Raw genomic sequence first — 22,856 nt, 5'->3', positions numbered from 1 at the left:
AAATACAAAAGTACATGAAGAGTTTCTTACTGGGATAACAAAATAGGAAAAATGAATAGATACATTCAAATATTAATAATAATAAGAAATACTAATAAATAACAATACTAATAAATATTAATGATAAGTACTTCCAACATTAAAGTTGAAATCATGAAAAAGTACTGTCAAAGCAACCGATCTTTGTATCGAAATTTTATAGTACCGCTTTTGATGGAAAGCAGTGCCAGCAAAACTTTGCGTGAGAAGAGGCAAGATATGGTCGGTACTTTTTTCACAGAAGCACTAGTTTTCAGAAATAAGTGACGAAACGATAACTTCTTTTTGGCATTATGTGGTGTGCATTATAAAGCAAATAATATGGAAGATAAATGGTACTTCGTCGTTTCTCCTCCTCTCCGTCCACTTCACCTTCTCCATTCTTCTCCACACCCACATATCGAACGCCTCCCATCTCCTCTCGTTCTCTCTAGAGTACATGTTTCCGCTCCGTAAAGCGCTACACTCCAGTGAATCGGTTTTGTTAAAAAGCGAATGAAAGTAACCGTAATGGCTAGTTTTGAATGATTCAAAGCAGGTGCGTTTTTTGGAGGTTCTGGTCGTCATGGGGACGTTAAATGAATTATTCGTCAGCTCCAGAAACACCAAGTTCCGTGTCCGCCATTTTAAATACTTTTTTGTCTCCTATATTTCGGTGTGGTTTTCCGAGAGGCCGATGGCTCAATCGTGAATCACGTCACGTTCGCAGTGCTCCATATTATCGTGAAACGACGCAGGAGGCGCGCTTCGGATTCCATCGCTCTCTTGTCTTCCTCTCTTCTCATCCACCATTTGGAGGGTTTTCATCCGGTATTTCTCATACTTCCAATGCATGCTGGGCTCCCTCTTGTCCTTTCCGATGGATCTTGAGTGGGGCGAAAGGTCGCAGAATTCCATGACATGCCCACCGTTGAATCCCACCAAACACGTATACCTATACTATATTGTATTGATGTATATGTGGATGTGTGGGGTTGGTGTGTCCCTTGGAGGGATTAAAACGACCTCTTGTGTTTATTTTTCTCTTTCGTGGGAATTGAAGCGTAGATTCGACGGCCGATTTGGTTACCATGGGAACTCAGCGAGTGTAGGTAGGTAAACAACCGCGCGGCTTTTGTTTCTGTTGTTCGCAGATTACGTTTTCCCCCGCGGGGCGCCACTGTGCGTGATTCTTTTCTGACTGAACGCGTGCCGCCGCACAGTGGTCTGAAATCGGAAAAAGCTGGACAAAAGTCCAAAATTGCGTTTTTTGAGGTAGAGACTTGAAACTTGGCGTATATACTCACAAATAGTTGGTGATCACGGTATAATAAGTTATTTCTCCTATATCTAATCCGTTACTGAGATACAGGGGATCAAACATGACCAAATTTCCAAAAACACGCCCGATCTCGTTTTTCTCCGAAAAACTTCGGAGTTAAACTGCTGGTAGAGTTTTTGAAGGATTTTAATGCAGTAAAAAACGTTATATTCCAAAAATATGGTACTTTATCTACATTTTCCATTATTTTTTAACTTTTTGGTTAGTATTGGTGCAGTATAATGTCGCAAAATGGCGGACCCTTTTTTCTGGCCAAATTTGACATAAAGTAGACAATATCTTTAGTTTAAGAAAAAAAATATCTCCAATTTTTCCTCAGAGTATTTAATAGACATCATTTAAGAGAATGGAGCAAAAATCTTTGAAAAAAGTTTGCCCCTTCATTAATGAACGCGATTTTTCGATCGCGCTGCACGTCCCGGCTCCGCGACACGGGGGCCTAGAGACTCGGGGACACCGTTGGATATTTCACTTTGTTTGGAACTTAATTATTTAAAATCGTAATTTTAAGCACACTATACAGTCTCTATTGACCCAAAATACTTAACTGAAGACATTACTAGAATATTGGATCGATATACTTGGTTACTGAACGCCGTAACTCTGGTAAACATGCTTTGGTTTCGAAACCTAACTGAATCATTACACTTTTTCTTTCACTACGGAAGCACATTAGGAACACCCTTTGGGTAGGATTTAAGTTTTCTCGCGAAGCTTGCCATGCACAGTTACCAGGAAAGGCTGCAGCCCGGATTCTTTCACTAATTCTTTCCCTTTTCACCCACGCCGAGGAGGAGCGTGCGAAAAGGGACATTTTATGATACCGCGCGGCCGTTGAGGGAATTTCCGAAGGGGTTTTTCCAAAGGGTTTTTCCGCTCCCTTTCCTTTTTAACCATGCAATATTACCACGAGGAAGTTTTAGTAATGATGGGATAATGAAATGGTTAAATAGATTTTTTTACCTTATTTTTTAATAACATGGCGTATTATATATAAAGATGGAAATTATGAAATAGCATTTTTATTCTTCCATTGCATGTTTAACTATTGAACATCCCATCCAATGTAAATTATCTAGAGAATATACCTCAATTAATACTAAATCAAAAGACAGACCAATAAAAATATTTTTCAAATTTGATGAAGAAAAAGCAGGATATACACTCCTGAAGGGAATAATTTGAAATCATAATAAACATGTGTACAATGAAATAAGCAAAACATGCTAACTATAAATCTTACGAATGAAATAAAATTAATTTTAAACACCTAGGAATAAGAAAATGTACAATTTTGATGTTGCCTAATACCACCCTGGGTGTTAGTAATTATGATTATTGTTTGAAACTTCAATCAATTCAATACTTCAGTCCTCCGAAGAATCTTGGTCATCACCATTATCTGACTCTTCTCCTTCACTTTCATCTAAATCTAGTAGTTCCCTCAATTCTTTAGGTATTTTCCTTGATATTTTCTGTTTTATTGTTAGGGTTGATGAAATAAATGGATCCGACGTAATCAACAGTCTTTGAATGAGATCCTGATTAGTGGCCACGCTTGAGTGCTTAAAATTACGATTTTAAATAATTAAGTTCCAAACAAAGTGAAATATCCAACCGTGTCCCCGAGTCTCTAGGCCCCCGTGTCGCGGAGCCGGGACGTGCAGCGCGATCGAAAAATCGCGTTCATTAATGAAGGGGCAAACTTTTTTCAAAGATTTTTGCTCCATTCTCTTAAATGATGTCTATTAAATACTCTGAGGAAAAATTGGAGATATTTTTTTTCTTAAACTAAAGATATTGTCTACTTTATGTCAAATTTGGCCAGAAAAAAGGGTCCGCCATTTTGCGACATTATACTGCACCAATACTAACCAAAAAGTTAAAAAATAATGGAAAATGTAGATAAAGTACCATATTTTTGGAATATAACGTTTTTTACTGCATTAAAATCCTTCAAAAACTCTACCAGCAGTTTAACTCCGAAGTTTTTCGGAGAAAAACGAGATCGGGCGTGTTTTTGGAAATTTGGTCATGTTTGATCCCCTGTATCTCAGTAACGGATTAGATATAGGAGAAATAACTTATTATACCGTGATCACCAACTATTTGTGAGTATATACGCCAAGTTTCAAGTCTCTACCTCAAAAAAAGCAATTTTGGACTTTTGTCCAGCTTTTTCCGATTTCAGACCACTGTGCGCCGGTCTGATTGGAAAATTTGCGGTGTGGACCAGAAGCAGACTATGTGGGCCGCGATGCGCCCAAGGTATCCGTTGATATATCGATGCTTCCTTCAGAAGCATTCAAAATTCAAAATGCGGATTTGCTGAACTCTCGCAGACCACAATATCAAGGAAATACATTCGAGAACGGTGAAGTAAAAAAAATTCATTCTTCCTGAGATCGAATGAGGAGCAACTGCTGTACGGAGAACCAGGGAGCGTGATATTCCATTACCATTGCGTCAATGAAATCATGGAAAATATTAAGCGCAGAGACGTGAAAGTAGCGCGGAAATCAGCGCGGGGTTTGTTCGATTTCGAATTAACGGGAAGATTAGCCGTATTCAATTGTTTAAACGCTTTACAACAGTGCTATGTTAGTTTTAACTATGAATCACGGAAGAGAAGTCCTCTTATGTTAGTGAAAATACCGTTGAAATAATATGGAATTGAGATTTAAACTGCGGAAAATATATTGATGCACATGAGAAACAGCTCAACTCAATCCCAGCACCTCATTTGCGACAGTCTGCTTTTATGGTTCTGTAGAATAATAACAGATGGCGTCTAGTCCTCTCTATTTCTTTTATGAATTTTCCCCGCAGTTGTGAAGCTCATTTTTTCATTAAATCTAATTCATATCTTTTGCTCTTTTTTAACTTTTAACCGGCTTTAACGCTGCAATGTAATCCAAGGATAACGAAATGCTGAAAGGATTCGAAAAATTTGGCGTAGATGTCAGTTGCTAAGTATAAGATTGTATCGGGAATTAAACCGGGAAAGCATAAGATAGTACGTCAATCATTCGACGATTTTCCCATTTCCAAGCACATTTTGATTCCTAGTACATTTTAATAAAATACATATTTCTCGGCGATAATGTCGGATGCTGAGTGACTTTTCTTCGTTCTAACGCTAAACGATATGAAATGGCTAAATTACATGCATTATCAAGAAGAATATAGATATTATTAATTTCATTTAATTCTAATAATTTAATTCTATTGAGAACGTTGCAATATTTATAACACGGTTGTATGCGTTACAAAACCGTTTTGAGTTTCCCGTTGTATGACATAGCGTTTCCGATTTGAAAATATTAATGAGCAAAATGCACGACATCAAAGGGACATGGAATGACCCAATCTCTGAAATCTGAAAATGCATTTTGTTGCATGCATTGCATGATGCATTTAGCGAATAATTTATAGTTGTTTTCGTAACTTTTCACGCTATACGAAAAGTTTGGAAAACAGCTTGTGTCAAGAAAAAAGATTTCTTGCGTGAAATATAGACATTTCTTTCGAAAAATCTGTACCCATCAATGTGTTCTGCCTAACGCCTGCGATAAGCTCACAGCGGCGGATTGACGTGTGCTGTCGAATCAAAGTCACCGAGAGGATTAAAAAAAAAAGAGCTTATGTCTGTCGGATAAACCTTCGGTCACAAGTCTGCCAGTGAAACATGAATATAAAAACTCCACCTGACAAGATATTTTCAAATCAATTGAAACTTTTCGCCGCAAAATACCGTTACAGTCTAGACAACAAGACGCAAAAGTATTAGAGAAACTTCATCAGGCAAGGGTTTTTATTCTTGATTGATAACTTCAGGCTTTACTTTGTGAAACCTCTCCATATTGTAAATGAAGAAATAAAACTTTGTAAGGGTCACTATTATATATACTACTAGTTAACTATTAACTAATTCACTATTAATAGTGAACCTAATATAATATTTTTATGTAATTCACTATTATAATAGTGAACTTTACAAAGTTTCATTTCTTTATTCTCAACTTTTATTCTTGTTGGCAAATTGAATGGCACAACGTTGTTTTGAAAAGGACAAAAAATTCAAATTTTATATTTTGACTTGTTAGGAGGATAATGTCAGTAAATTGTCATTATCCATTTCGCAGCCAGCCTAAAATTATTTTTTTAAATAGTTGTCAGCCTTCTTGCTGGAATTGATCAAATAAATCATATCTATACAGTTATTTTCCAGCTTTAATTTTTCAAATTGCTCCAGGAATGCATGAGATCCACAAGCCTATTTTTATTTTTAGCTCCCATTGTTACTTAATGTTATCTTGCTCCCAAAATCACCCTACATAGTATCCTCGAATGTTTAACACGGATCCTTTTTCAAAACATACCTTCCATAACTTACCAATATATATATATATATATACGGCTATAGAGGTTTTGGCGTGCTATATTCGTTTATATCAACCACCGTGCAGCGAGCCGGGAAGAAAATCACACAAAAAATAATAAAGTCCCCATGGCACTCTCATGGTTTCTATGGAAATAAACGATAAATAAGCATAAATCAACATATTAATTCGCATTGTAGAGCACACCGATGCGTCAGACAAAAAATATCGGCCATTCACGTAACAATGGTTCTAAAATGCGCATATTTTAGCATGGGAGAGAGCGTAGAAAAACGTTACAGGACTAAGCGCTTCGCCGGAGAAACGATAGAGGTCAGGCGCATCGGAGCGTTAAAATACTCATCAGATTGTTTTGACGACACGTGCAAGCGAAAAAATGAGTTAAATTCATTCACGTCACAGATTTTACATACGTTTGAAAAGGCTCCGGAACACTAGTAGCCACAAGGTATTTTATAATGGATGGATTTAATAATGTATTCTAATTACACAGGATACTTACTGTTTGGATCGCATCTGTCGCATTTTTCTTTACTCGCATACTTTTTATCGTCCTGTAAAAAAAGTGTCATAAATACTATCCAATTCCACGATAAATTGATAGGGCGCGGAAAGGACAGTTTGTGGTCGTCATCAATACATGTAACTCAACTATGATTGGTTAGACGCCGCTCTCCACTCTGCTAGCCTTACAACCTGCCTTTCCATAATTGCGTGTTTATTCTTCGTAACACTCGTAATTACCTGCTTTATGTAGCTTATTCGAGTTCGTCCTTTCTTCGGGCTTCTCGTAACTTACAATTAGACCTTTATATCCTCTCTGTGATACTCGCTCCGAAATCCGATTTGGAGACTTTTTTTGCCTAAGAAATATATTACTCGAGAAAATGCAACGTGACTCTTATAAAAAAATTGTTGGAGTAGCTGCGACTGCTCGTGATAATACGAGGGACGTTTTTTTCAACCTCCGATAGCTCAGCAAAAACAGAATACAAGCGACAAGCGGGAACTGCGCGCATAGGACAACTGCGCATGCTCCGCACCACACGCTCAAGTCATTTGTGAACTTAAGTTTTTAGTTTAAGGCTATCAGAAATCTCATCGACTACTCTGCCTCAGTGGATTCTACCACCAAGTGTGCACTGTGGAGCGACAGCCAGAAAACTGGACGAACGACTCCAGCACTGACAAGTGTTCACCTTTCTGCCGAAAAAAGAGAATTTTAATGTTAATGCAATTTGGATAGAGCGTGAAACATTAAACCCATTCCCATTCAAAACAAAAGAGGAGACATGCTGGCTTCAGGAAGTGTTCTGATGCATGACAACGACCGTCATCTCAGCGCTGATGCAGCCAAAATTCTCCTTGAGCAATTTCAATGGGACATTTTCGATCATACACGGTGCAATGTCGACATAGTGCCGTGTGAATTCCATCATAACACTGTGGTGAAGAATTGGCTAGGAAGGAAGGGTTTTCAAACAGGCTTTGAACTTCAGAACTAAGGCAAAATTCATTAGAAGTCACTGGCGGCACCATCTTCTGAAGAGGGTATAGTAAAGCTTGACCACAGGCACGACCAATACCTCAATTGACGAGGCGATTATGTCGAAAGGACAACAAAAGTGTACTCAACATCTAGCAATGAAATAATGTTTAATCGATCACTTCGTCTTCTGTTCATGACCCATCGGAGGTTGAGAAAAAACGTCCCTCGTAGATCGTTTCTTTCCTGTGTTTGCGTTTGGCGCAAAATATTGAAAATTGACACCAAACGCACAAAACATCAAAATTTTATGCACAAAACAAAAGAGGTGATTATAGAGAGAAGAAAGAACCTCACGGCAATGTGACTCGTTGTGCATCACAAGGCGGTATTTTAAAAAAATATTAAAATGAAAATACGAATATTCCAACGTACCTGAATCTGTATCTAAATTCTCGTTGTCTAGTGAATTGGTACAGGAACCACACTTCTAATTCAGCCAGGTACTCAAGTTATTTGAGATGATATTGACATAAAAGAGTTTTTCTTCTGCTCATTTGATTTCTGCGCACCGCTTTTGTAAATTCGTTTCATATTTGCGCTTTAAATAGGATGAAACTCTGTCACTCACCTAATCAGCATTTAGTGAACTACTAAGGATATCGCAATCTGTGTCCCATATCAGAAATATGGCAACACTGTGGTTCACCAGGTTGTTATCATTTTCTCCTGGGAATTAAAATCGGCACTGATTCCCAAAGTAAATGATACCCCTTTGTCAAAGACTCAAACAAGTGAGATGAGAGGTCGTTGACCTACACTCCAAGAAATTGTTTTAACACGAATTAAACGAGCTCAAGATAAGGAAAAAAATTAATTAGTTTTGAACTTCACCAGTGTCGAAGGAAGTGCTTAAACAGTTGATTTCGGCATATCGCAGCCGATAGTCTGCTTAGGTGCACATCGCAAATTTTCCAGCACACCGGCGGCGCGCGTTCTGTCAGAAAAGTATCCCGCACAGAGGCGCCCAGCGGGGGAAAATTTAATCTGCGAACAACAGAAATAAAAGCGGCGAAAAAAAGCAGCCGAATAAATAATAGGTGACATCAGCGTGGGGGTTCGATTTTGAAACAACGCGATAACAAACGTGAAACTTTGTAACGCGCAGTGCCGTATTCACTTGTTTTCGTGCACTTTACAACCGTGCTTTGCTAGTTCCAACCGTGAATCGTGGAAAAAGATTCCTCATTATGAAAAATATCGTTGACACAATAAGAAATTGAAATAAGAATTAAACTTTTCGGTTGTTTATTTTTGTGAATTTTGTCCGGAGATCGGTGGAGCATGAGAACGAAAGTAACTGGGCACCGTTGCAGTTGCGCAAGTAGCATCATGTACTAGTATGATATAGTAGAATAGCGTAGTAATGTAATATGTATTAGAGTTAATCCATCTAAGATTTTCCCTTTCCCGCTTATTTTCCCAAACGTCTGCGTTTTTCAAGGAACTTGGTATGATGAACACAATCAACAATGTAGGCGTGAATCTTAATTTTCAGATTTCAATTATGAAATGCACGAGATATAAGCACGACTGAATTCATTTTTAAACGACGAGGAATACACGCAGAATTTGTTCAGTATTGAATGAAATTCAAATAAAAATGACTAAAGGTTAAAATGCATTTACGCCACTAGGCATGCGTGCGTTGTACAGTGAAAAAGGGAGCCTTTTTGGATCAAGTCTTAACGTTTCCCTTTACTTTCCGATTTACAATGATTCGCTCGTCTCCATTCCATTCAATGGTTGCAAAGAAGACTCGCTGTGACTCCGCTCCAGAATAAGAAAGCGATCCCTGCGAGGAATAATGTTCCTGTTGGTTTTCGATTTGGTCTCATTCGTATTCCCGTCGCGTCCGCACTCGCTTCGCCGCTCTCCTTTCTTTTGTTTCCCGTTTGCGTTCTCCTGAGCGATCCAGCGCATGTAAACAGAATAACCCGTCCTTTTTTGTTCCCTTTTCTTTACTTTCGCTTTTTGTTTCAATTCGGGCGTTCCGGTCATTTAAATTCGCCGCCTCAGTCCGCTTGACCCGTGACCTTCCCACCCTTCCCGCCCTCCCCCTCCCTCGCTCATGGATTCCCTTATAGATGCACACTTATAATACATTAAGTGGGGTTTTAATTTGAACGGCGGTGTATGAGGGGCCAGCCTTGGTCTCAGCGTACACGCAGTTATTGACGACGGCAAATAGGAGAGCGCTGTAAAAAAAAAGCCAGCACAGAGAGAAAATATTATTTACACATCAAAGTTACAACTCTCCTATATCATTTAACATATTCTCGTAGTCAACTTGTCGCACCGTTTTACCAATTTACCAATTCCGTCTGTGTAAAGAGCGTCCGTCTGCAATTTAAACCAATGTGTGACAGCGTTTTTAAGTTCCTCATTGTCAGCGAAATGCTGTCCCCCAAGCTTTTTTTCCTTGCAGTGAACGAATGATAATCATAAGGAGCCAAGTCCGGGCTGAAGGGAGAATGTTGGAATGCATCACATTTGAATTTGAGCAAAACTTCTCCCGTTCTTACCGCATGAAGGCGCGCGTTGTCCTGCAGAAGCACAACCCCGGAACTCGACTCGTTTCAACGTTTCGTTTTTTTTATACCGCGATTCGGAGGTTGCTCTCCGAGTTGTCCTAGTACATTCAAGATGAATGATCGTTCCTTAAATTTTAGGTATATAAGAGAAAATAACAAGGAATTTCGGAGAGAAAAGCATCTAAACAATTAAAATTTAACAATGAAAGAAGAAAACAAAAAAGTAAGAAAGTGGCAACTAAGTAAAAAAAAAACAATTTAATAAAAACGAAAGGCAAAAATGCGAGTAAAACAGTGAAAAAGAAATGATAAAAATTAGGGACTTAACAAATGTATAAAAGGGTTTTATTTGTTAACCCCATTGCGTGTACTGCACTTGCCCAGTATGTGTATATCTTTAAGCAGATGGTTGAACGTTCTCGCAAATGTAACTGCTAAAGACCCGGCCATCCTCATCGATCGGTGAAATGGAATTTTGAATTTAATCATTGTATTTATTGTGTTCATTTTATGTACTTTTCCCAAAATAGCCATTCTGCAATGGGCTTAAGGAGGGGTAGGTATGTGGTTTCAAATGGTTATTACAGTGAGAAATATTAAGAATGGCCTTTGTTCTTTTATTTTAGAATCCCTCTCGCACCGGTAGTGAGGGATGAAGTCCTCGGAATCACAAGAATCTGTTTTATAAGGTTTTCTCAATCCTGTTTAAAAATGAGTAGCTGGAGATGTAAATATTACCATTTTAATGTATTTTATAGTATTATATGCTGTTTTATGTATTTTGCTTGAACTCATTACGTACTGCTTTGTCCTATTTGTGCTGAATATTATTTCCTTCGAAGTTGAAACTCGCGGAAGATGAGTAAAATGGAATATGGTGACTATTCACTTAAATTCTTAGGAGATCAAATTTCCCTGGACCTGCAGCTCGATTCTGTAAATGTCATACCTGTGCTTCGCGTGGTTCGAACCACAGTGGAGTTCTCACGCCTCTCACCGTGAAAGACGTCAAGCGATCCTGTAAGCCTGTGTCGTGAGATGTTTGACGGATTGCGAACGATCACTTCAGTTTCTTATGTTGGTAGCTGTGCGGACGCGAGGAACGAATCAGAATCTCCGACACAAACTTACTTCAGCGGCCAACTGCAACTTCAGTTACCATAGAGAAACATAAACAATGCCGTGGAATATTCACTCCCAAAGTAAATAATACTTCTTTACTCAATTTTGAGTGAGGTCTTTTATTTTAAAAGTACCTATTAATGATAAGTTACGGTTGTTTAATTAGTATATAGCTATACACTGGACATTTCCTCTTTTATATGTTGTCAAGTGCTGCGTATCAAAGTCAGTTATCACGTAGCGGGCTCGTAATTGCACAATTAGCTCTAATTTCCTCATAATATGGAGCTAATGCTTACGCGGAATGAGAACAAGTGTTATTTTATTATTTAATAATGGTTCATTCTCGTATTTGTTTGAGCTGTTCTCATCATTTCAGTACATAATTTTAAATGCGCTGTGGTGCGTATACATATATGTCTGATTATGCAAGCACATGCCACTATATTCACGATTTATACTGATGAAAATGTTTCTGGCGCGAATACGAGTAGATTATCAACAGTTTCTGCTAGAGGACGAGATGTTTACATGTCTTAGTATTTCTATAATGTCAACAGAAAAACGAATCATGTTGGTCGTGTTACTGAACGGCAGCAATAATGCATGGAAGTGATGGAATAGATGATCAATGTTTATCTTAACGTACTAAAGTATGCCCCGGCAAGCCGTCTAAACGTCTACGAATTAATCGTGGTGTGAACTCAGTGATCCATCGCCAATCTCACGTCTCGAAGGGATTGTTGATATCGCGTATCTGCCGCCGAAGTATGTGCATCTATTGCCTCCGTCGACATTGGTCCTCATGAAACAGTAGCGGAGGTATGTAAAGAGCCTCCATTCTCGTTAATAAAAACAAATCGAAGGCTTGAACTTACGAAACAAATATTAAATAAATCTGATAACATTCAATACCGCACAATACTTTTACCGTTGGTTCTACTCCAAATTTTTATGAACATTAAGTTGTGAGTATTTTACTTGTACATTCTAGAAGATGCACAATTATAAGATAATTGTCAAACCCTCAGCGCAAGGTTTAACTTCCCACCAACTTCAATCGCAATGAAGGCCAATCAATTTAAATACGACGCGAATGTAAATTTAACTTTACGCATTTCTTTTATTTGTTTTTAATACATATTACTTATGGGAAGTGACAATATGAAATAACCACCATCGTAATTAATGAATAATGTGCTATTAATTATCAATCACAGCGTATATTCATAATGAAAAATTAGAGCGCATTGCCGCGACGAAGCTACCACGGGCCCTCTTGGGCGTGAATACTTCCACGGACGCGGCTGTGAGAGTGACGTCACTATAAAGTTTCAGAATCGCTCCTGCGTCAAAGCCGTGAATACATTGACGAAATCCGCTTGTGACGGCCATATCACATTTACAGAATCGAGCTGCTGGAGTCGAACCACGGACATTTGGCTTTCCGGACCATGGCGCTGACCATTGCGCCATTCAGGTTTATGATTTCTCATGGCAATCGCACCGTACAATTGCTTTGAGAAATTAGATAGGTGATTTTTCTTTTGAAAATACAGAATTTGCCAGTCAGGTCTAATTCGAAGGGGTTAGCTTTCTATAGGTCTTTACCATAGTTCTGTGCTTATCTCGTCTCTCTCTATTGTTCTCTTTATGCAGGTAGCTCTGCCCAACCGGTGAATACCCAGTGGATTGCACGGCGTCCAGGATGCAGGCGACTCACGGCTTGGCTTTACTGGCAGTGCTAGTGGTGTCCTGTGGTGCGAACGGCCTGTCGCACCGCTTCTACTTTCCGTCGCAGAATCTTCTGCTGGAGGCGGGACGTGACAGGTTGTACTCCACATCGGGGGATGTGCCCGAGGGGTCATCGAGGTCAGGGGGGAGCGGATCTGCCACGGTGGACATGGCCCCGGCGCCATCTCAAAGCCCCTCGCCGCAACAGCCGTCGAAGATCAGGGAACCATCCAGGTGCGTATTAGGTACACCAGACGAAATGAACACGCGTGAAGTTGGCCCTGGGGGCCGTCTTTATTCTATATACGAGGAATGTTAAAATATACATGTACTGACGTCATGTAACAAAACATCTGCATCGACATACTACCCCGCAAGTCACCTCAGTAGACGTGTGACGTGTGGGGGTTGTATGTAGGGGAGGGTGGTGTACCTATAGGAACACTAGGAAATATCGGCAAGTGCTTCCACGTAGGGGCTAGAAAGTAAGCTATTATGTGGAAGATGCGCCAGAGAGTAGCATAGGTCAATTGGAGTTCGTTGGGTTGTATTTACAAAGAAGGCGCTATTTTTAAGTTTTTGACGCTGAATAGTAAATATTTTTAGTTGCATATCGAAGTGTTTTTACCAAAAATCTATCACACCAACAGTGATTATCGTAGCACGGGTGAAATTGAAATGTAATGGTGATTAGTATTAGATACTTATTTGGTATTTTAGATGTAATATTAACCCGAAAAATCAGCCGGAATTCAAAATGGCTACCTCTTGTACCAAGGGACACAAGCACACGATGTACCTAGGAACATGTTTTCATAGGAGATATCTGTTAAATATACAATCAAATACATTATCAGCGGATTTAAGACTCTTGGAATTTTCCCTCTGGATCGTGGTGTATTCACAGACGACGTCTTTACGCCACCATATGTTAGTAATCGGCCTCTTCAACGGAAGATATCTGTTTTTGTTCTTGAAAGGAGTTATATTTTAAAACTGAGTTTTAACCAACTACAATATATTCTTTGAGTAACATTTTAATTTACTTTCATATTTAATAAACATTATATAAAATGATTTCATTTTTTACGAGTTTCGCTGCTGTTCCCGCCAATCTCACTTGTGTTCCTTGGTACAATACGTAGTGTCCCGAGGTGCATGAACATGATGTGCCTAGGAACAATTGCAAACACTTTTAGAACATCTAATTAGATACATTAATAGTAAAGGTACAAGTATAAAACTGAAAATTTATGTGAAGTAATCCAGATGGATAGAATTGCTAATATTAGACTGAATCTTAAGTAAATATATTGTGATTAGTATAACAAAGTTGAAAAAGTGTATGTCCCGTGGTGCAACACTCTCCCCTTCATCAGCCGTTAAAAAATAAAAAGGAATTATTATTTCATTAAGTTCGCGGATTCAGTCTTTCTGCGCCGGATCCCATATCCTCACTGCAAGTTGTGGCCGGACGAGTGTGATCACCTTCCTTTTACTTTCTCATCCGAAAATCTTCCCACAACACGCTCGACGAGCCTCTTCAGGGCTCTTCCAAAAATATTTCCTATATTTGCTCCCCACGATATCTTCGTAGTTTCCGTTAACCCCAGATACTTCATCTGTCGTCTTTATGCTAACAATTTTTAACTTTTAATAACAAAACTTTTTTATTTAGAAATTACATGTCTGGGTTTACTTCAAAGTAATCTCCTTCCCGACACACACAATTATCTAACAGTTGTTCCCACTTTTGGATACATTCTTGGAAAGCTTCCTTTCCGATCTCCATCAATTCCCTGGTTGCATTGGCCTCAATTTCGGGAATCGCCTAGAATATTATTCCTTCCACATGATTTTCGAATGCGAAGATGACGCAGGGGCCGAGGTCAGGTTGATAAGTTGGGCGGGGAGGAACAGTGATCGAGTGTTTGACCAAAACTTCACGAGGGCAGTGGGATGAATGAGACGTGATGAATGAAACCAGTCCAGACCGCTGACTTCTGCGAGCATGATGACACTGAAGACGCGTTCACACCGGAGTTTCAAACAAAAATTTCAAACTTTTGTTTGAAATTTTTGTTTTAACTTTGAAACAATCGTTCGAAACAGTTGTTTCTTACAAAAGTTTGAAATTTTTGTTTCATGGTTTTTATTTCCATGTCTCATGAAAATGTTTGAAACACTTTCGACCTTGATCACTACCCTGATGATAGCATGGCGCGACGAGTGATTAAGTGGTAGTGGTAGTGGAGGTGGAAGCGCGGAGGAGTAGCTGGGTAATGTTTATGTTTCATGTTTCAACGGCACATAGTTACCGAAACAAGAATTTCTGTTTCAAACACTGTAAAACTGTTTGCAGCAGTGAAATGTTTCGTCTACTAATGAGCGCTTTTTGAGATGTTTGCAATTTTTGTTTGAAACACGTGTTTCAAACTCCGGTGTAAACGCTGCTTAGGCGAATATAATTGGAACTAATTCGGACCGCGCAATTCACGCAGTCTACTTGTTACTGGACCACTTTCGTGCAGTTCATTCATTCATCCATGCATGGTATTATAATCTTAAGATTGGTATACGTACTGTCCATTTCTCTCTGTCTCCCTCCCATGACAGTTCTTCCATCTCCCTGAAGCTCCTTTTCCACGTACCTTTCTTCATCTGTCCTATTGGTAATTGTCCCTTGATATTCCCCTGGGGACTTTCCCATCAACAATTCCTTCGATTAGTGGTGTTACTGGGGGAGGGATGAGAGAATAGATCCCTCCCAAACCCTCAGAAAATTTTATATAATACTAATGTTTTCCCTGTTGTGATTATTTCTCGCGGATTGACGAGTGAAACACAAATTTTAAGTTCCAAAATTTTGTAAAATGTATTTCCAGGCATGTCATTTTTTTAATTTTCCCGTTGCCTTGGACGGTGGGGGTCGGGGTCACCCCTTTACCCCCTAATCCCCCCCCCCCACTCCCCCCCCAATGGATATTGCTAGTTACGCCACTGCCTTCGATCATGTTTCCCACGCGACTACCTACTGCGTGACAGTAAGCACGCAATCCTAACGTATTCCTTGACGCACTATATCCTCTCTCCTCCCATTCTTCTTCATTTCTCTCCCTATCCGTCCATTTTCTCCCCAGCATCCTCCCCCAGCACTAGGCCTTAAAGGCCTCTAGTCTTTTCGCACCACTCTTTCCAACTCTCCAGAACCCGTTTAGCTGATCTTCGCTCTACGATGCATTTTCGACTTACGACGCATTCGGGTAATCATCTCAGCTGACTTTTGCACTCACTTTTAAAATTTCTGTTTCTTCCTTTTTGTTTCCTCTTGCATAATATGCCATCAATTATTTAATTATACTCCTCATCTTTTTAACGGAACACATTTTAACATGACACCATTCAGTGCACTAATGCTCTATAAACTGAATCCATGTCCGAAAACAATGCAGATGCTACTTAAGATGGAATATTTTAGAACCGGGCCTCGGAGCTGACTAATACCATAAACCGATGGTTTACTGTACATAAAACAGGGGGTTTAATGGGATTTTGGGGTTGAATGGCAGCAGCCACAAAATTAATTATCACTTTGAAGCCCGTGGTGTTTTCATGTGCGGGTTACGAGAAACCCAGGCGTATTGTTGTTATTTTTATAAAATCGTTTCCTAATACGAAAAATTAAATTGATAGAACCTTCCGTAAAGGAAGATCGCATGGCTAAAGAAATGGGCTACGTAGTAATGGCCCGAGAAAAAAGCGTGGAATATTTTTATATGGAATCAAATACGACAGCCCTATACGACATACTCGGGCTCGAGTCCCGGGCGGAAAATATACATCCCGAGGTACACTCGGTGTAACAAGAAATGTTTTTGTTTTTCTACTTCGTATTATGCCCCACGTTGTGAATAAACATGTAACACGTAAAATTATTGATTCTTTTACCTGGAAAGAAACCATGATTGCGATATCTTCTCTTACCTTATATTTTAATTACTTTGACCCAGCTTGCTCGACGGAAAAGAAAATACAAGAAACATTGCAGGTTTAGAGATACGTTTGCAATTTACTTGAGAAAATGAAGTATTCAGTTTACAATAAATCAAAATAAGTCCTTGTACCCTTAAGTCATGATCAACTGTGTATTCTAATTTAAACAAAAATTTAGTATATGAAAAATTATTCCTTCTTTTAAGTATATTGTCTAATTATTTTCCACACTTCATCACTTAACTTTTACACATAATCCAATTGATACAAAGGGATACCAGTCACCAACATAATTCTTGGCCAATTAAAACCTCTTGCCTTATGGCTTCTTGTATCTTATATGAAAATAAAATTACATAGTTACAACACAATTATGTAACGACACAGGTTGGTTTGTTCCTCTGTGGTCTGGAAAATCCTCCCAGCCTGCGTGGTGTTCGTCTTTGGCGGGCCCTCAGCTTTTTGGGGTCTCGTCCTGTTGTAAAATCTCCCGTTCTCCTCCATAATCCCAGCTCCTTTGTCAATTCTCCTTTTCTACGTGGGCTATGCCTCGCACGATGCCTCACTCTTGGAATTCCCGCTACCTGAAACTCGCGTGCTCTCTCTTTGCACGACCGTACACTCCGACGGTTTGACCCACAATACCCCCCGCGCTCCGCTTACACTCCTTAAAGCCGTGTCCCAACTCGTTAGCCATTAGGCATCATGTATTTAGCCAGCCAGATTCTGGGCAGCTAACCACGAGGGAGCATGAATTGGGACATCCTTACGCAGGTGCTGCCATCTACTGGGCACTAGGCCAATGCAAAACCAGAGATAATCGGAATGATTTGAACAAATGATGAACAAAACCCACCCTAAATTGATAAAATGTGATGTGTCAAGTGATTTTGAATATTAGATATCGGAGAAGAGTATTTAATCATAATTTTAGTATCTTAGACAACCTTTTTGTTATAGCAAAGTAGGGGTATACTTTCAAATTCGTATTTTTAGTTCCGTATGGTTTTGTTAAAGAGGTTTTAGCTAAGTTTGTGGCGAAATGTTAACGTATATTCCTTTTGATTGGTTTGTAATATTTCAATCGTCTCTCAACCAAGTACTTTTTCGTATTCCTTATATTTTAGCAATTTCATTTCTAGTTTTGTATTATTAGAACAGGTCTATTTAGTCTATTCAAACGGTTACCGTCTGACTTGGGAATTATTTTCAAAATTTATTTAAAGTATGGTTTACGTACATAAATCAGGTTTCGGTATCATCTTATAATCACTATAGATTTTAATTTTTGTTACTTATTCCGATTCCAATTTCGGGACTTTGTCCAATAACATATAATAATAATTGTTTATTCTTACGAGTGTTAACCTAATGTACAAAAAGTTTTAAATAAGAATTTAGAGATAGTGTTACATAATTAAGTATATATTAGAAGCATATAAACATCAATAAGCATTATTTAACACGTTAAAAAAGTAAACGGTAGCAAAAGATAACATGTGATCGGTATAAAAAGTTATAAAATAACATAGACATACATAAGAAGCATACAAACATTAATTAGCATTGAAATTAACGCCGCCTTCTCATTAACTAATTTCTCCGTAATTCTTACACTTCCATTAACGCAATTTCATTATTATAAACAAAATAAAAATTAATAATTATTCGAACAAGTCTCAAAATATCAACACTACTTGCAAACAAGTACTATCCCTTGTTGACAGCCATGATGCCCTTTCTTCTGAAGACGCTTTGCACGCTTTGAATCATGGGAAAAGTGTGGCGAAGGATGCACTCCTCGATGCCTAAATCTGGCGGCCGCGTTAGCTGCCTAAATTCCCTCCCTTATGCTGGCTAACGAGTTGGGACATCCTTCCAAGATGGCGTCATGGCTAAATCCTGGAATTGGCATAGCCTAATGGCCAATTGGGACACTCCTTAAGGGTGCCTTCATAGCTCGGCGTTGCGTACTTGGGGGCGGAGCTAACTCATCGCAGCAAGTTGTAGCCCTTCACAGCTCTGCGTTGTGAAAACAAATGAAAGGCAAAAAGCGTCGGCTCCTAAAAATCGGCCTGTGAGCATATCATCTTATGATATCGAACCAAACGCACAATACATATGTTGTTTTCTGCATGTTTACCCAATTTCATTTCTTGAAATGTTCTTCTTAACTATAAATAACATTTGAAGTTAATATGGCGACCTTAAAGTCGAAAATAATGCATGTAGTGATGGCCTTTGCCTTTCCATATTATGTTTCCATATTATGACCTTTAAATTTTATTTCATAACTCGGAATATTCGAAAAATAGCTAATTACATACACTCAATGAAAATGAGTAACGTGGAATGTTATCAGGAATATTTATTAATGATAACTGTTGTTCAAACAGATTGTCCTAGTCATGTTATCTAAATAGCTCTAACTGAGTTGATCATGAGGGCACAATAATTGGATATAAAATGGAATTTAAACGACCTTAGTCACCAACAAGCACCTCTCACGCTGTATTAACTTTTGATACCATTAACGGGTATGAGTTACGCTAATCTATGCTCCTCAGTGATTGTAATCTAATTTAGGGTTAACATTTGTTCTTATGTTTAGGAAAGATGCGAAATATGTAGGCTGAACACTTCAAAATAATAGTAAATAATGCAATAAATAGGATTTGCCACTCCCATTAGAGCTAATCTTGCATGCGAATTAGGCTGGGAGCCGTTGGAGACTCGGAGGCTGCGCGCTAGGCTTAGATTGCTTGAACAATTAAGAATGGATATATTTAAGAGCGACACAGAGAACATAATCTTAGAGCCACACTATATTTCCAGGTCCGACAGAAGCGATAAATTAAGAGAGATTTTTAGCCGAACGGATAGATATAAGAATTCGTTTTTCCCCCGAACAATAAAGGACTTTAATAAACGCTTGTCCCAACCTCGTTAGAGCACTTCTTTTTTTTTTTAATAGCTGTAAACGGCTGGTGTCCTAACACACCCTGCCACACGCCTTTTAGGCGGCTTGCGGGGTATTATGTAGATGTAGATGTAGATTTGTATACTAGAAATAAACACCAATTCGAAATCGTCGGCGTACTGCCGCCTTGACGCAGAGAAAATCGGACAGGTTCAGTTTTTCTGCGACGACGCAGCGAGCAGGAGACGTGACGTCATCAATTCTCAAAGACGGGCTCTGATTGGCTCGCTAGCCGCGGCGTCAACGCAACGCCGAACTGTGAAGGCCCCCTAAGTCTATTGTTTATTCTCAAAATCCACAATATGGCGGGACCCTTATTGCTATTACAAACGATGAGGCGGTAAAAGAAAAATGGAGAGGCAAGCGTTGTGTTACATCGGGCTTGGACCATCAAAGAGTTATAATAGGGTGGTTTCCTATTATTATTTTATTGCCCAAATCTAAAGATTATTACTCCTGGAGTATGCATTTCACGCTTTTATATTTTTTAATGACGATATTTATTTTTCACGATTAAATGAAAAGTGGAAATTTTCAAGCGCCGGAAAACGCGACGGCTAAGTATGAATGCTGGGGAAAGCTCGCGTGACGTCATTCTGGTTCCCGCTGTCACTGTGTGAGGTGACCTTGGGGCGAGGTTATGTGCGCTGCTGAGATGCAGGCTGCTAGCAGGTAGCAGAGTACCCTGCTTGCAGGTAGCACTTGGATTAAATAAGGATTATTAATACCTTATCAAGCGAAGGAAACTTTCCGAGCTTAGGCAGTTACATTAGGTGATTATTAAGCGATGTTTCCCTGACCTCTGTGCCTCATGCATGCATTGTTAATCTCATTGTCAGACGATGTAAAACACGTATCTACTCGTATAGAAATTAGGTCCCTGTGACTTCACATGGAGTGGCATTGCATGGGCGTCAATCTGGCCTTTTTCAAATGAGGTTAAAATTGACCATTGCCATTCGTCTAACTGTGATTTCTAAAACCAAATAATTTTTATATTATGGATACACTAATGTTGGGTAACGAATAGCAATCAATGCCTTTCGTTTTCTTTGATGAAGGAAACTACCCTATTTTACGTGTTATGTGTTGATTGCGTTTGCAGGTGCAGCTTCGCGATCGTTGGCTGCTGCCGTGCTGGTTCCATGCGCGTCAACGACCAGTGCTTCGAGCAGTTCCAGTGCCACGGTCCGTTCTGGGGAGAGAGCCCTTGCAGGACGGAGAGCGCGGTGGCGGCGCACAACATCGTCAGCAAGTACTACGAGGCCAAGGAAGCGGAGAAGAGGGCGCAGGAGGCGGCGGCAGCCGCGGAATCTGCACCCGCTGCAGCCGCGCCCAGCAGGCCGGAGGCGGAGCCGGAGGAGTCCTCCCCTTTCGATCCCATCGGTCCGCTGCCCTCCAGGGAAGACGCCATGAGGCACGGCTGAAGAGGCATTTGTGCTCGCTCGTGAAAAATGGACGACCTGCGTGTGAGAGTCCCGTTTGAGGAGTTGCTGATCTCCTGAGTGATCCTTGTGTCACGTATTTGAAAAGCATTTATGTAAACTTATTGCGCTATCTAAAATATTTGCCTTTATTTGAATCGAATAGAACTTACAGAACGAGTTCCATTGTCTCTCCTAAATATCTCTAAGGTATTATACGAACTCAGTTTGGCATTAAAAAGTATTCTACTGATGAATAATTGGAATCTAATACATTGTATCAAAAAGGTTTCGGCATCATGTGCTCTTCATGATTCGGAAGTCGGACCGAAGGAGAAATTCGAATATATTTTCAAATAGCAAGGTTGTGCACAAGTGTTGTCTTCCTGTGGCTGTACTCAACCTTAGAGCAGTTTATGTTCACCAATATAAATAAAAAATGTTCTCTCGACAGAACACATTCATTTTCATCGGATCAATCGATTTGATACCTGGATAAATAGCGGATAAACTCTTGATTATACTTTAGAGGTCGATTATCGGGCTATATGGATACTATCACAGCAATATTAAAATTATGTGTTGTCGCGTCGTAAATAAATTTGCTCGTATTTATGATTTGAAAATTATTTAAAATTGAACATTAACGCGGCAATTATGTGAATCCCGCAGTGAATTTCTTTCAATTCGAGTACCTGCAATGAATACACAGGCTAGTGCTTATATTATTACGTCTATGTAAACATTGTATTGATTCAATAGCTCATTCATTAATTCACGTACTCGAATATTCATTTGAGTCCTTACATGTTTTCCTGAACACTCGGATATTTATTTCAGCATTCAGGTGTTAATATGGCCTCTCTAATTACCAGGGAATAATTAATTTTGATACTTACCCTAATTCTGGGAGAGGTAAAAAGACTACTCGCGTACCCATGTGACATCCACACGGGTCATATATTTGGCCATTTAATCGGAGGTCTTATGGAGATTCCATTTTGTGTCAGAAGTACTATTTCAGACGACATTTTAGTGTTAAGTCATAATGAGACTCGAGGTCTTTTGGAACAATATCAACTGGATATTATACCAGCAGAAAGTATATCAAATTAGCTGGGATACCTTCTTTCTTGCTTGTGTTTAAAATATAGTTATGCGATAATGATGAGTCAAAAGTTTTGCCAAGAAGATATTTTATTTAAGTGAGCGGCCTTATTACTAATTTTGCAACAATTGAAGTTGGCCGTTAATGGGTTGAACATCATTAAGGCAATGGTTGTATAAGTTCAGCTTAATAACTTCAATTCTCTTTAAGTTTTCAGTTTTCAAATATGGTTTCAGCGCTCAAACCTTCACTATGTTTAGGCGATGAGATGATTTTTGACTGATAGGTAGGCTTTTCCTTTCGTACCTTTGTGTCAATGATTTTTTGGTTCTTGTTCATAACGATAGTTTTTTGTACTCATAATGTAATTTGAAATGCATATAGATCTCGAAAACTTTGGCATGATCAAATCGTTTTTAGTATTTTTTCAATCGATATCCTTAACCCAGTATGCATACTTTTAATTTACTGACCAATCTGTCAGTTGTGTGTGGCTAATTCGTCTCGAACATAATGCAGCGAAAATACATTTCTCAAATATTATAAGTTAAAATGTTCACCTTTAAATATGTTCTACGGCATTTTCCATCGTACTTATTTTGAAAATTTTCCTTGAGGTGATAATTTTGTGATGTGCTTGAGTTTAGAATAG

At 39.1% G+C, this 22,856-nt stretch overlaps 2 protein-coding genes across 2 annotated transcripts in view; one reads left to right on the top strand and one right to left on the bottom strand.

Moving 5' to 3' along the window:
* LOC124161612 overlaps positions 1 to 21,552 on the top strand; it is a 42,867-nt gene extending 21,315 nt beyond the window's left edge. The window contains exons 2-3 of the mRNA XM_046538002.1: positions 12,625 to 12,933; positions 20,778 to 21,552. Coding sequence (XP_046393958.1) covers positions 12,674 to 12,933; positions 20,778 to 21,099 — 582 coding nt within the window. The 5' untranslated portion in view covers positions 12,625 to 12,673 and the 3' untranslated portion in view covers positions 21,100 to 21,552. The remainder of the gene's footprint in view (positions 1 to 12,624; positions 12,934 to 20,777) is intronic.
* LOC124161611 overlaps positions 1 to 22,856 on the bottom strand; it is a 439,803-nt gene that overhangs the window by 109,373 nt on the left and 307,574 nt on the right. The gene's annotated exons all lie outside the window — the stretch shown is intronic.

The sequence above is a fragment of the Ischnura elegans genome, chromosome 6, assembly GCF_921293095.1.
Source record: "Ischnura elegans chromosome 6, ioIscEleg1.1, whole genome shotgun sequence".
Taxonomy (NCBI): Eukaryota; Metazoa; Arthropoda; class Insecta; order Odonata; family Coenagrionidae; genus Ischnura; species Ischnura elegans.
Note: the sequence above shows the minus strand (reverse complement) of the source record. Positions and strands in the feature narration are given on the sequence as shown.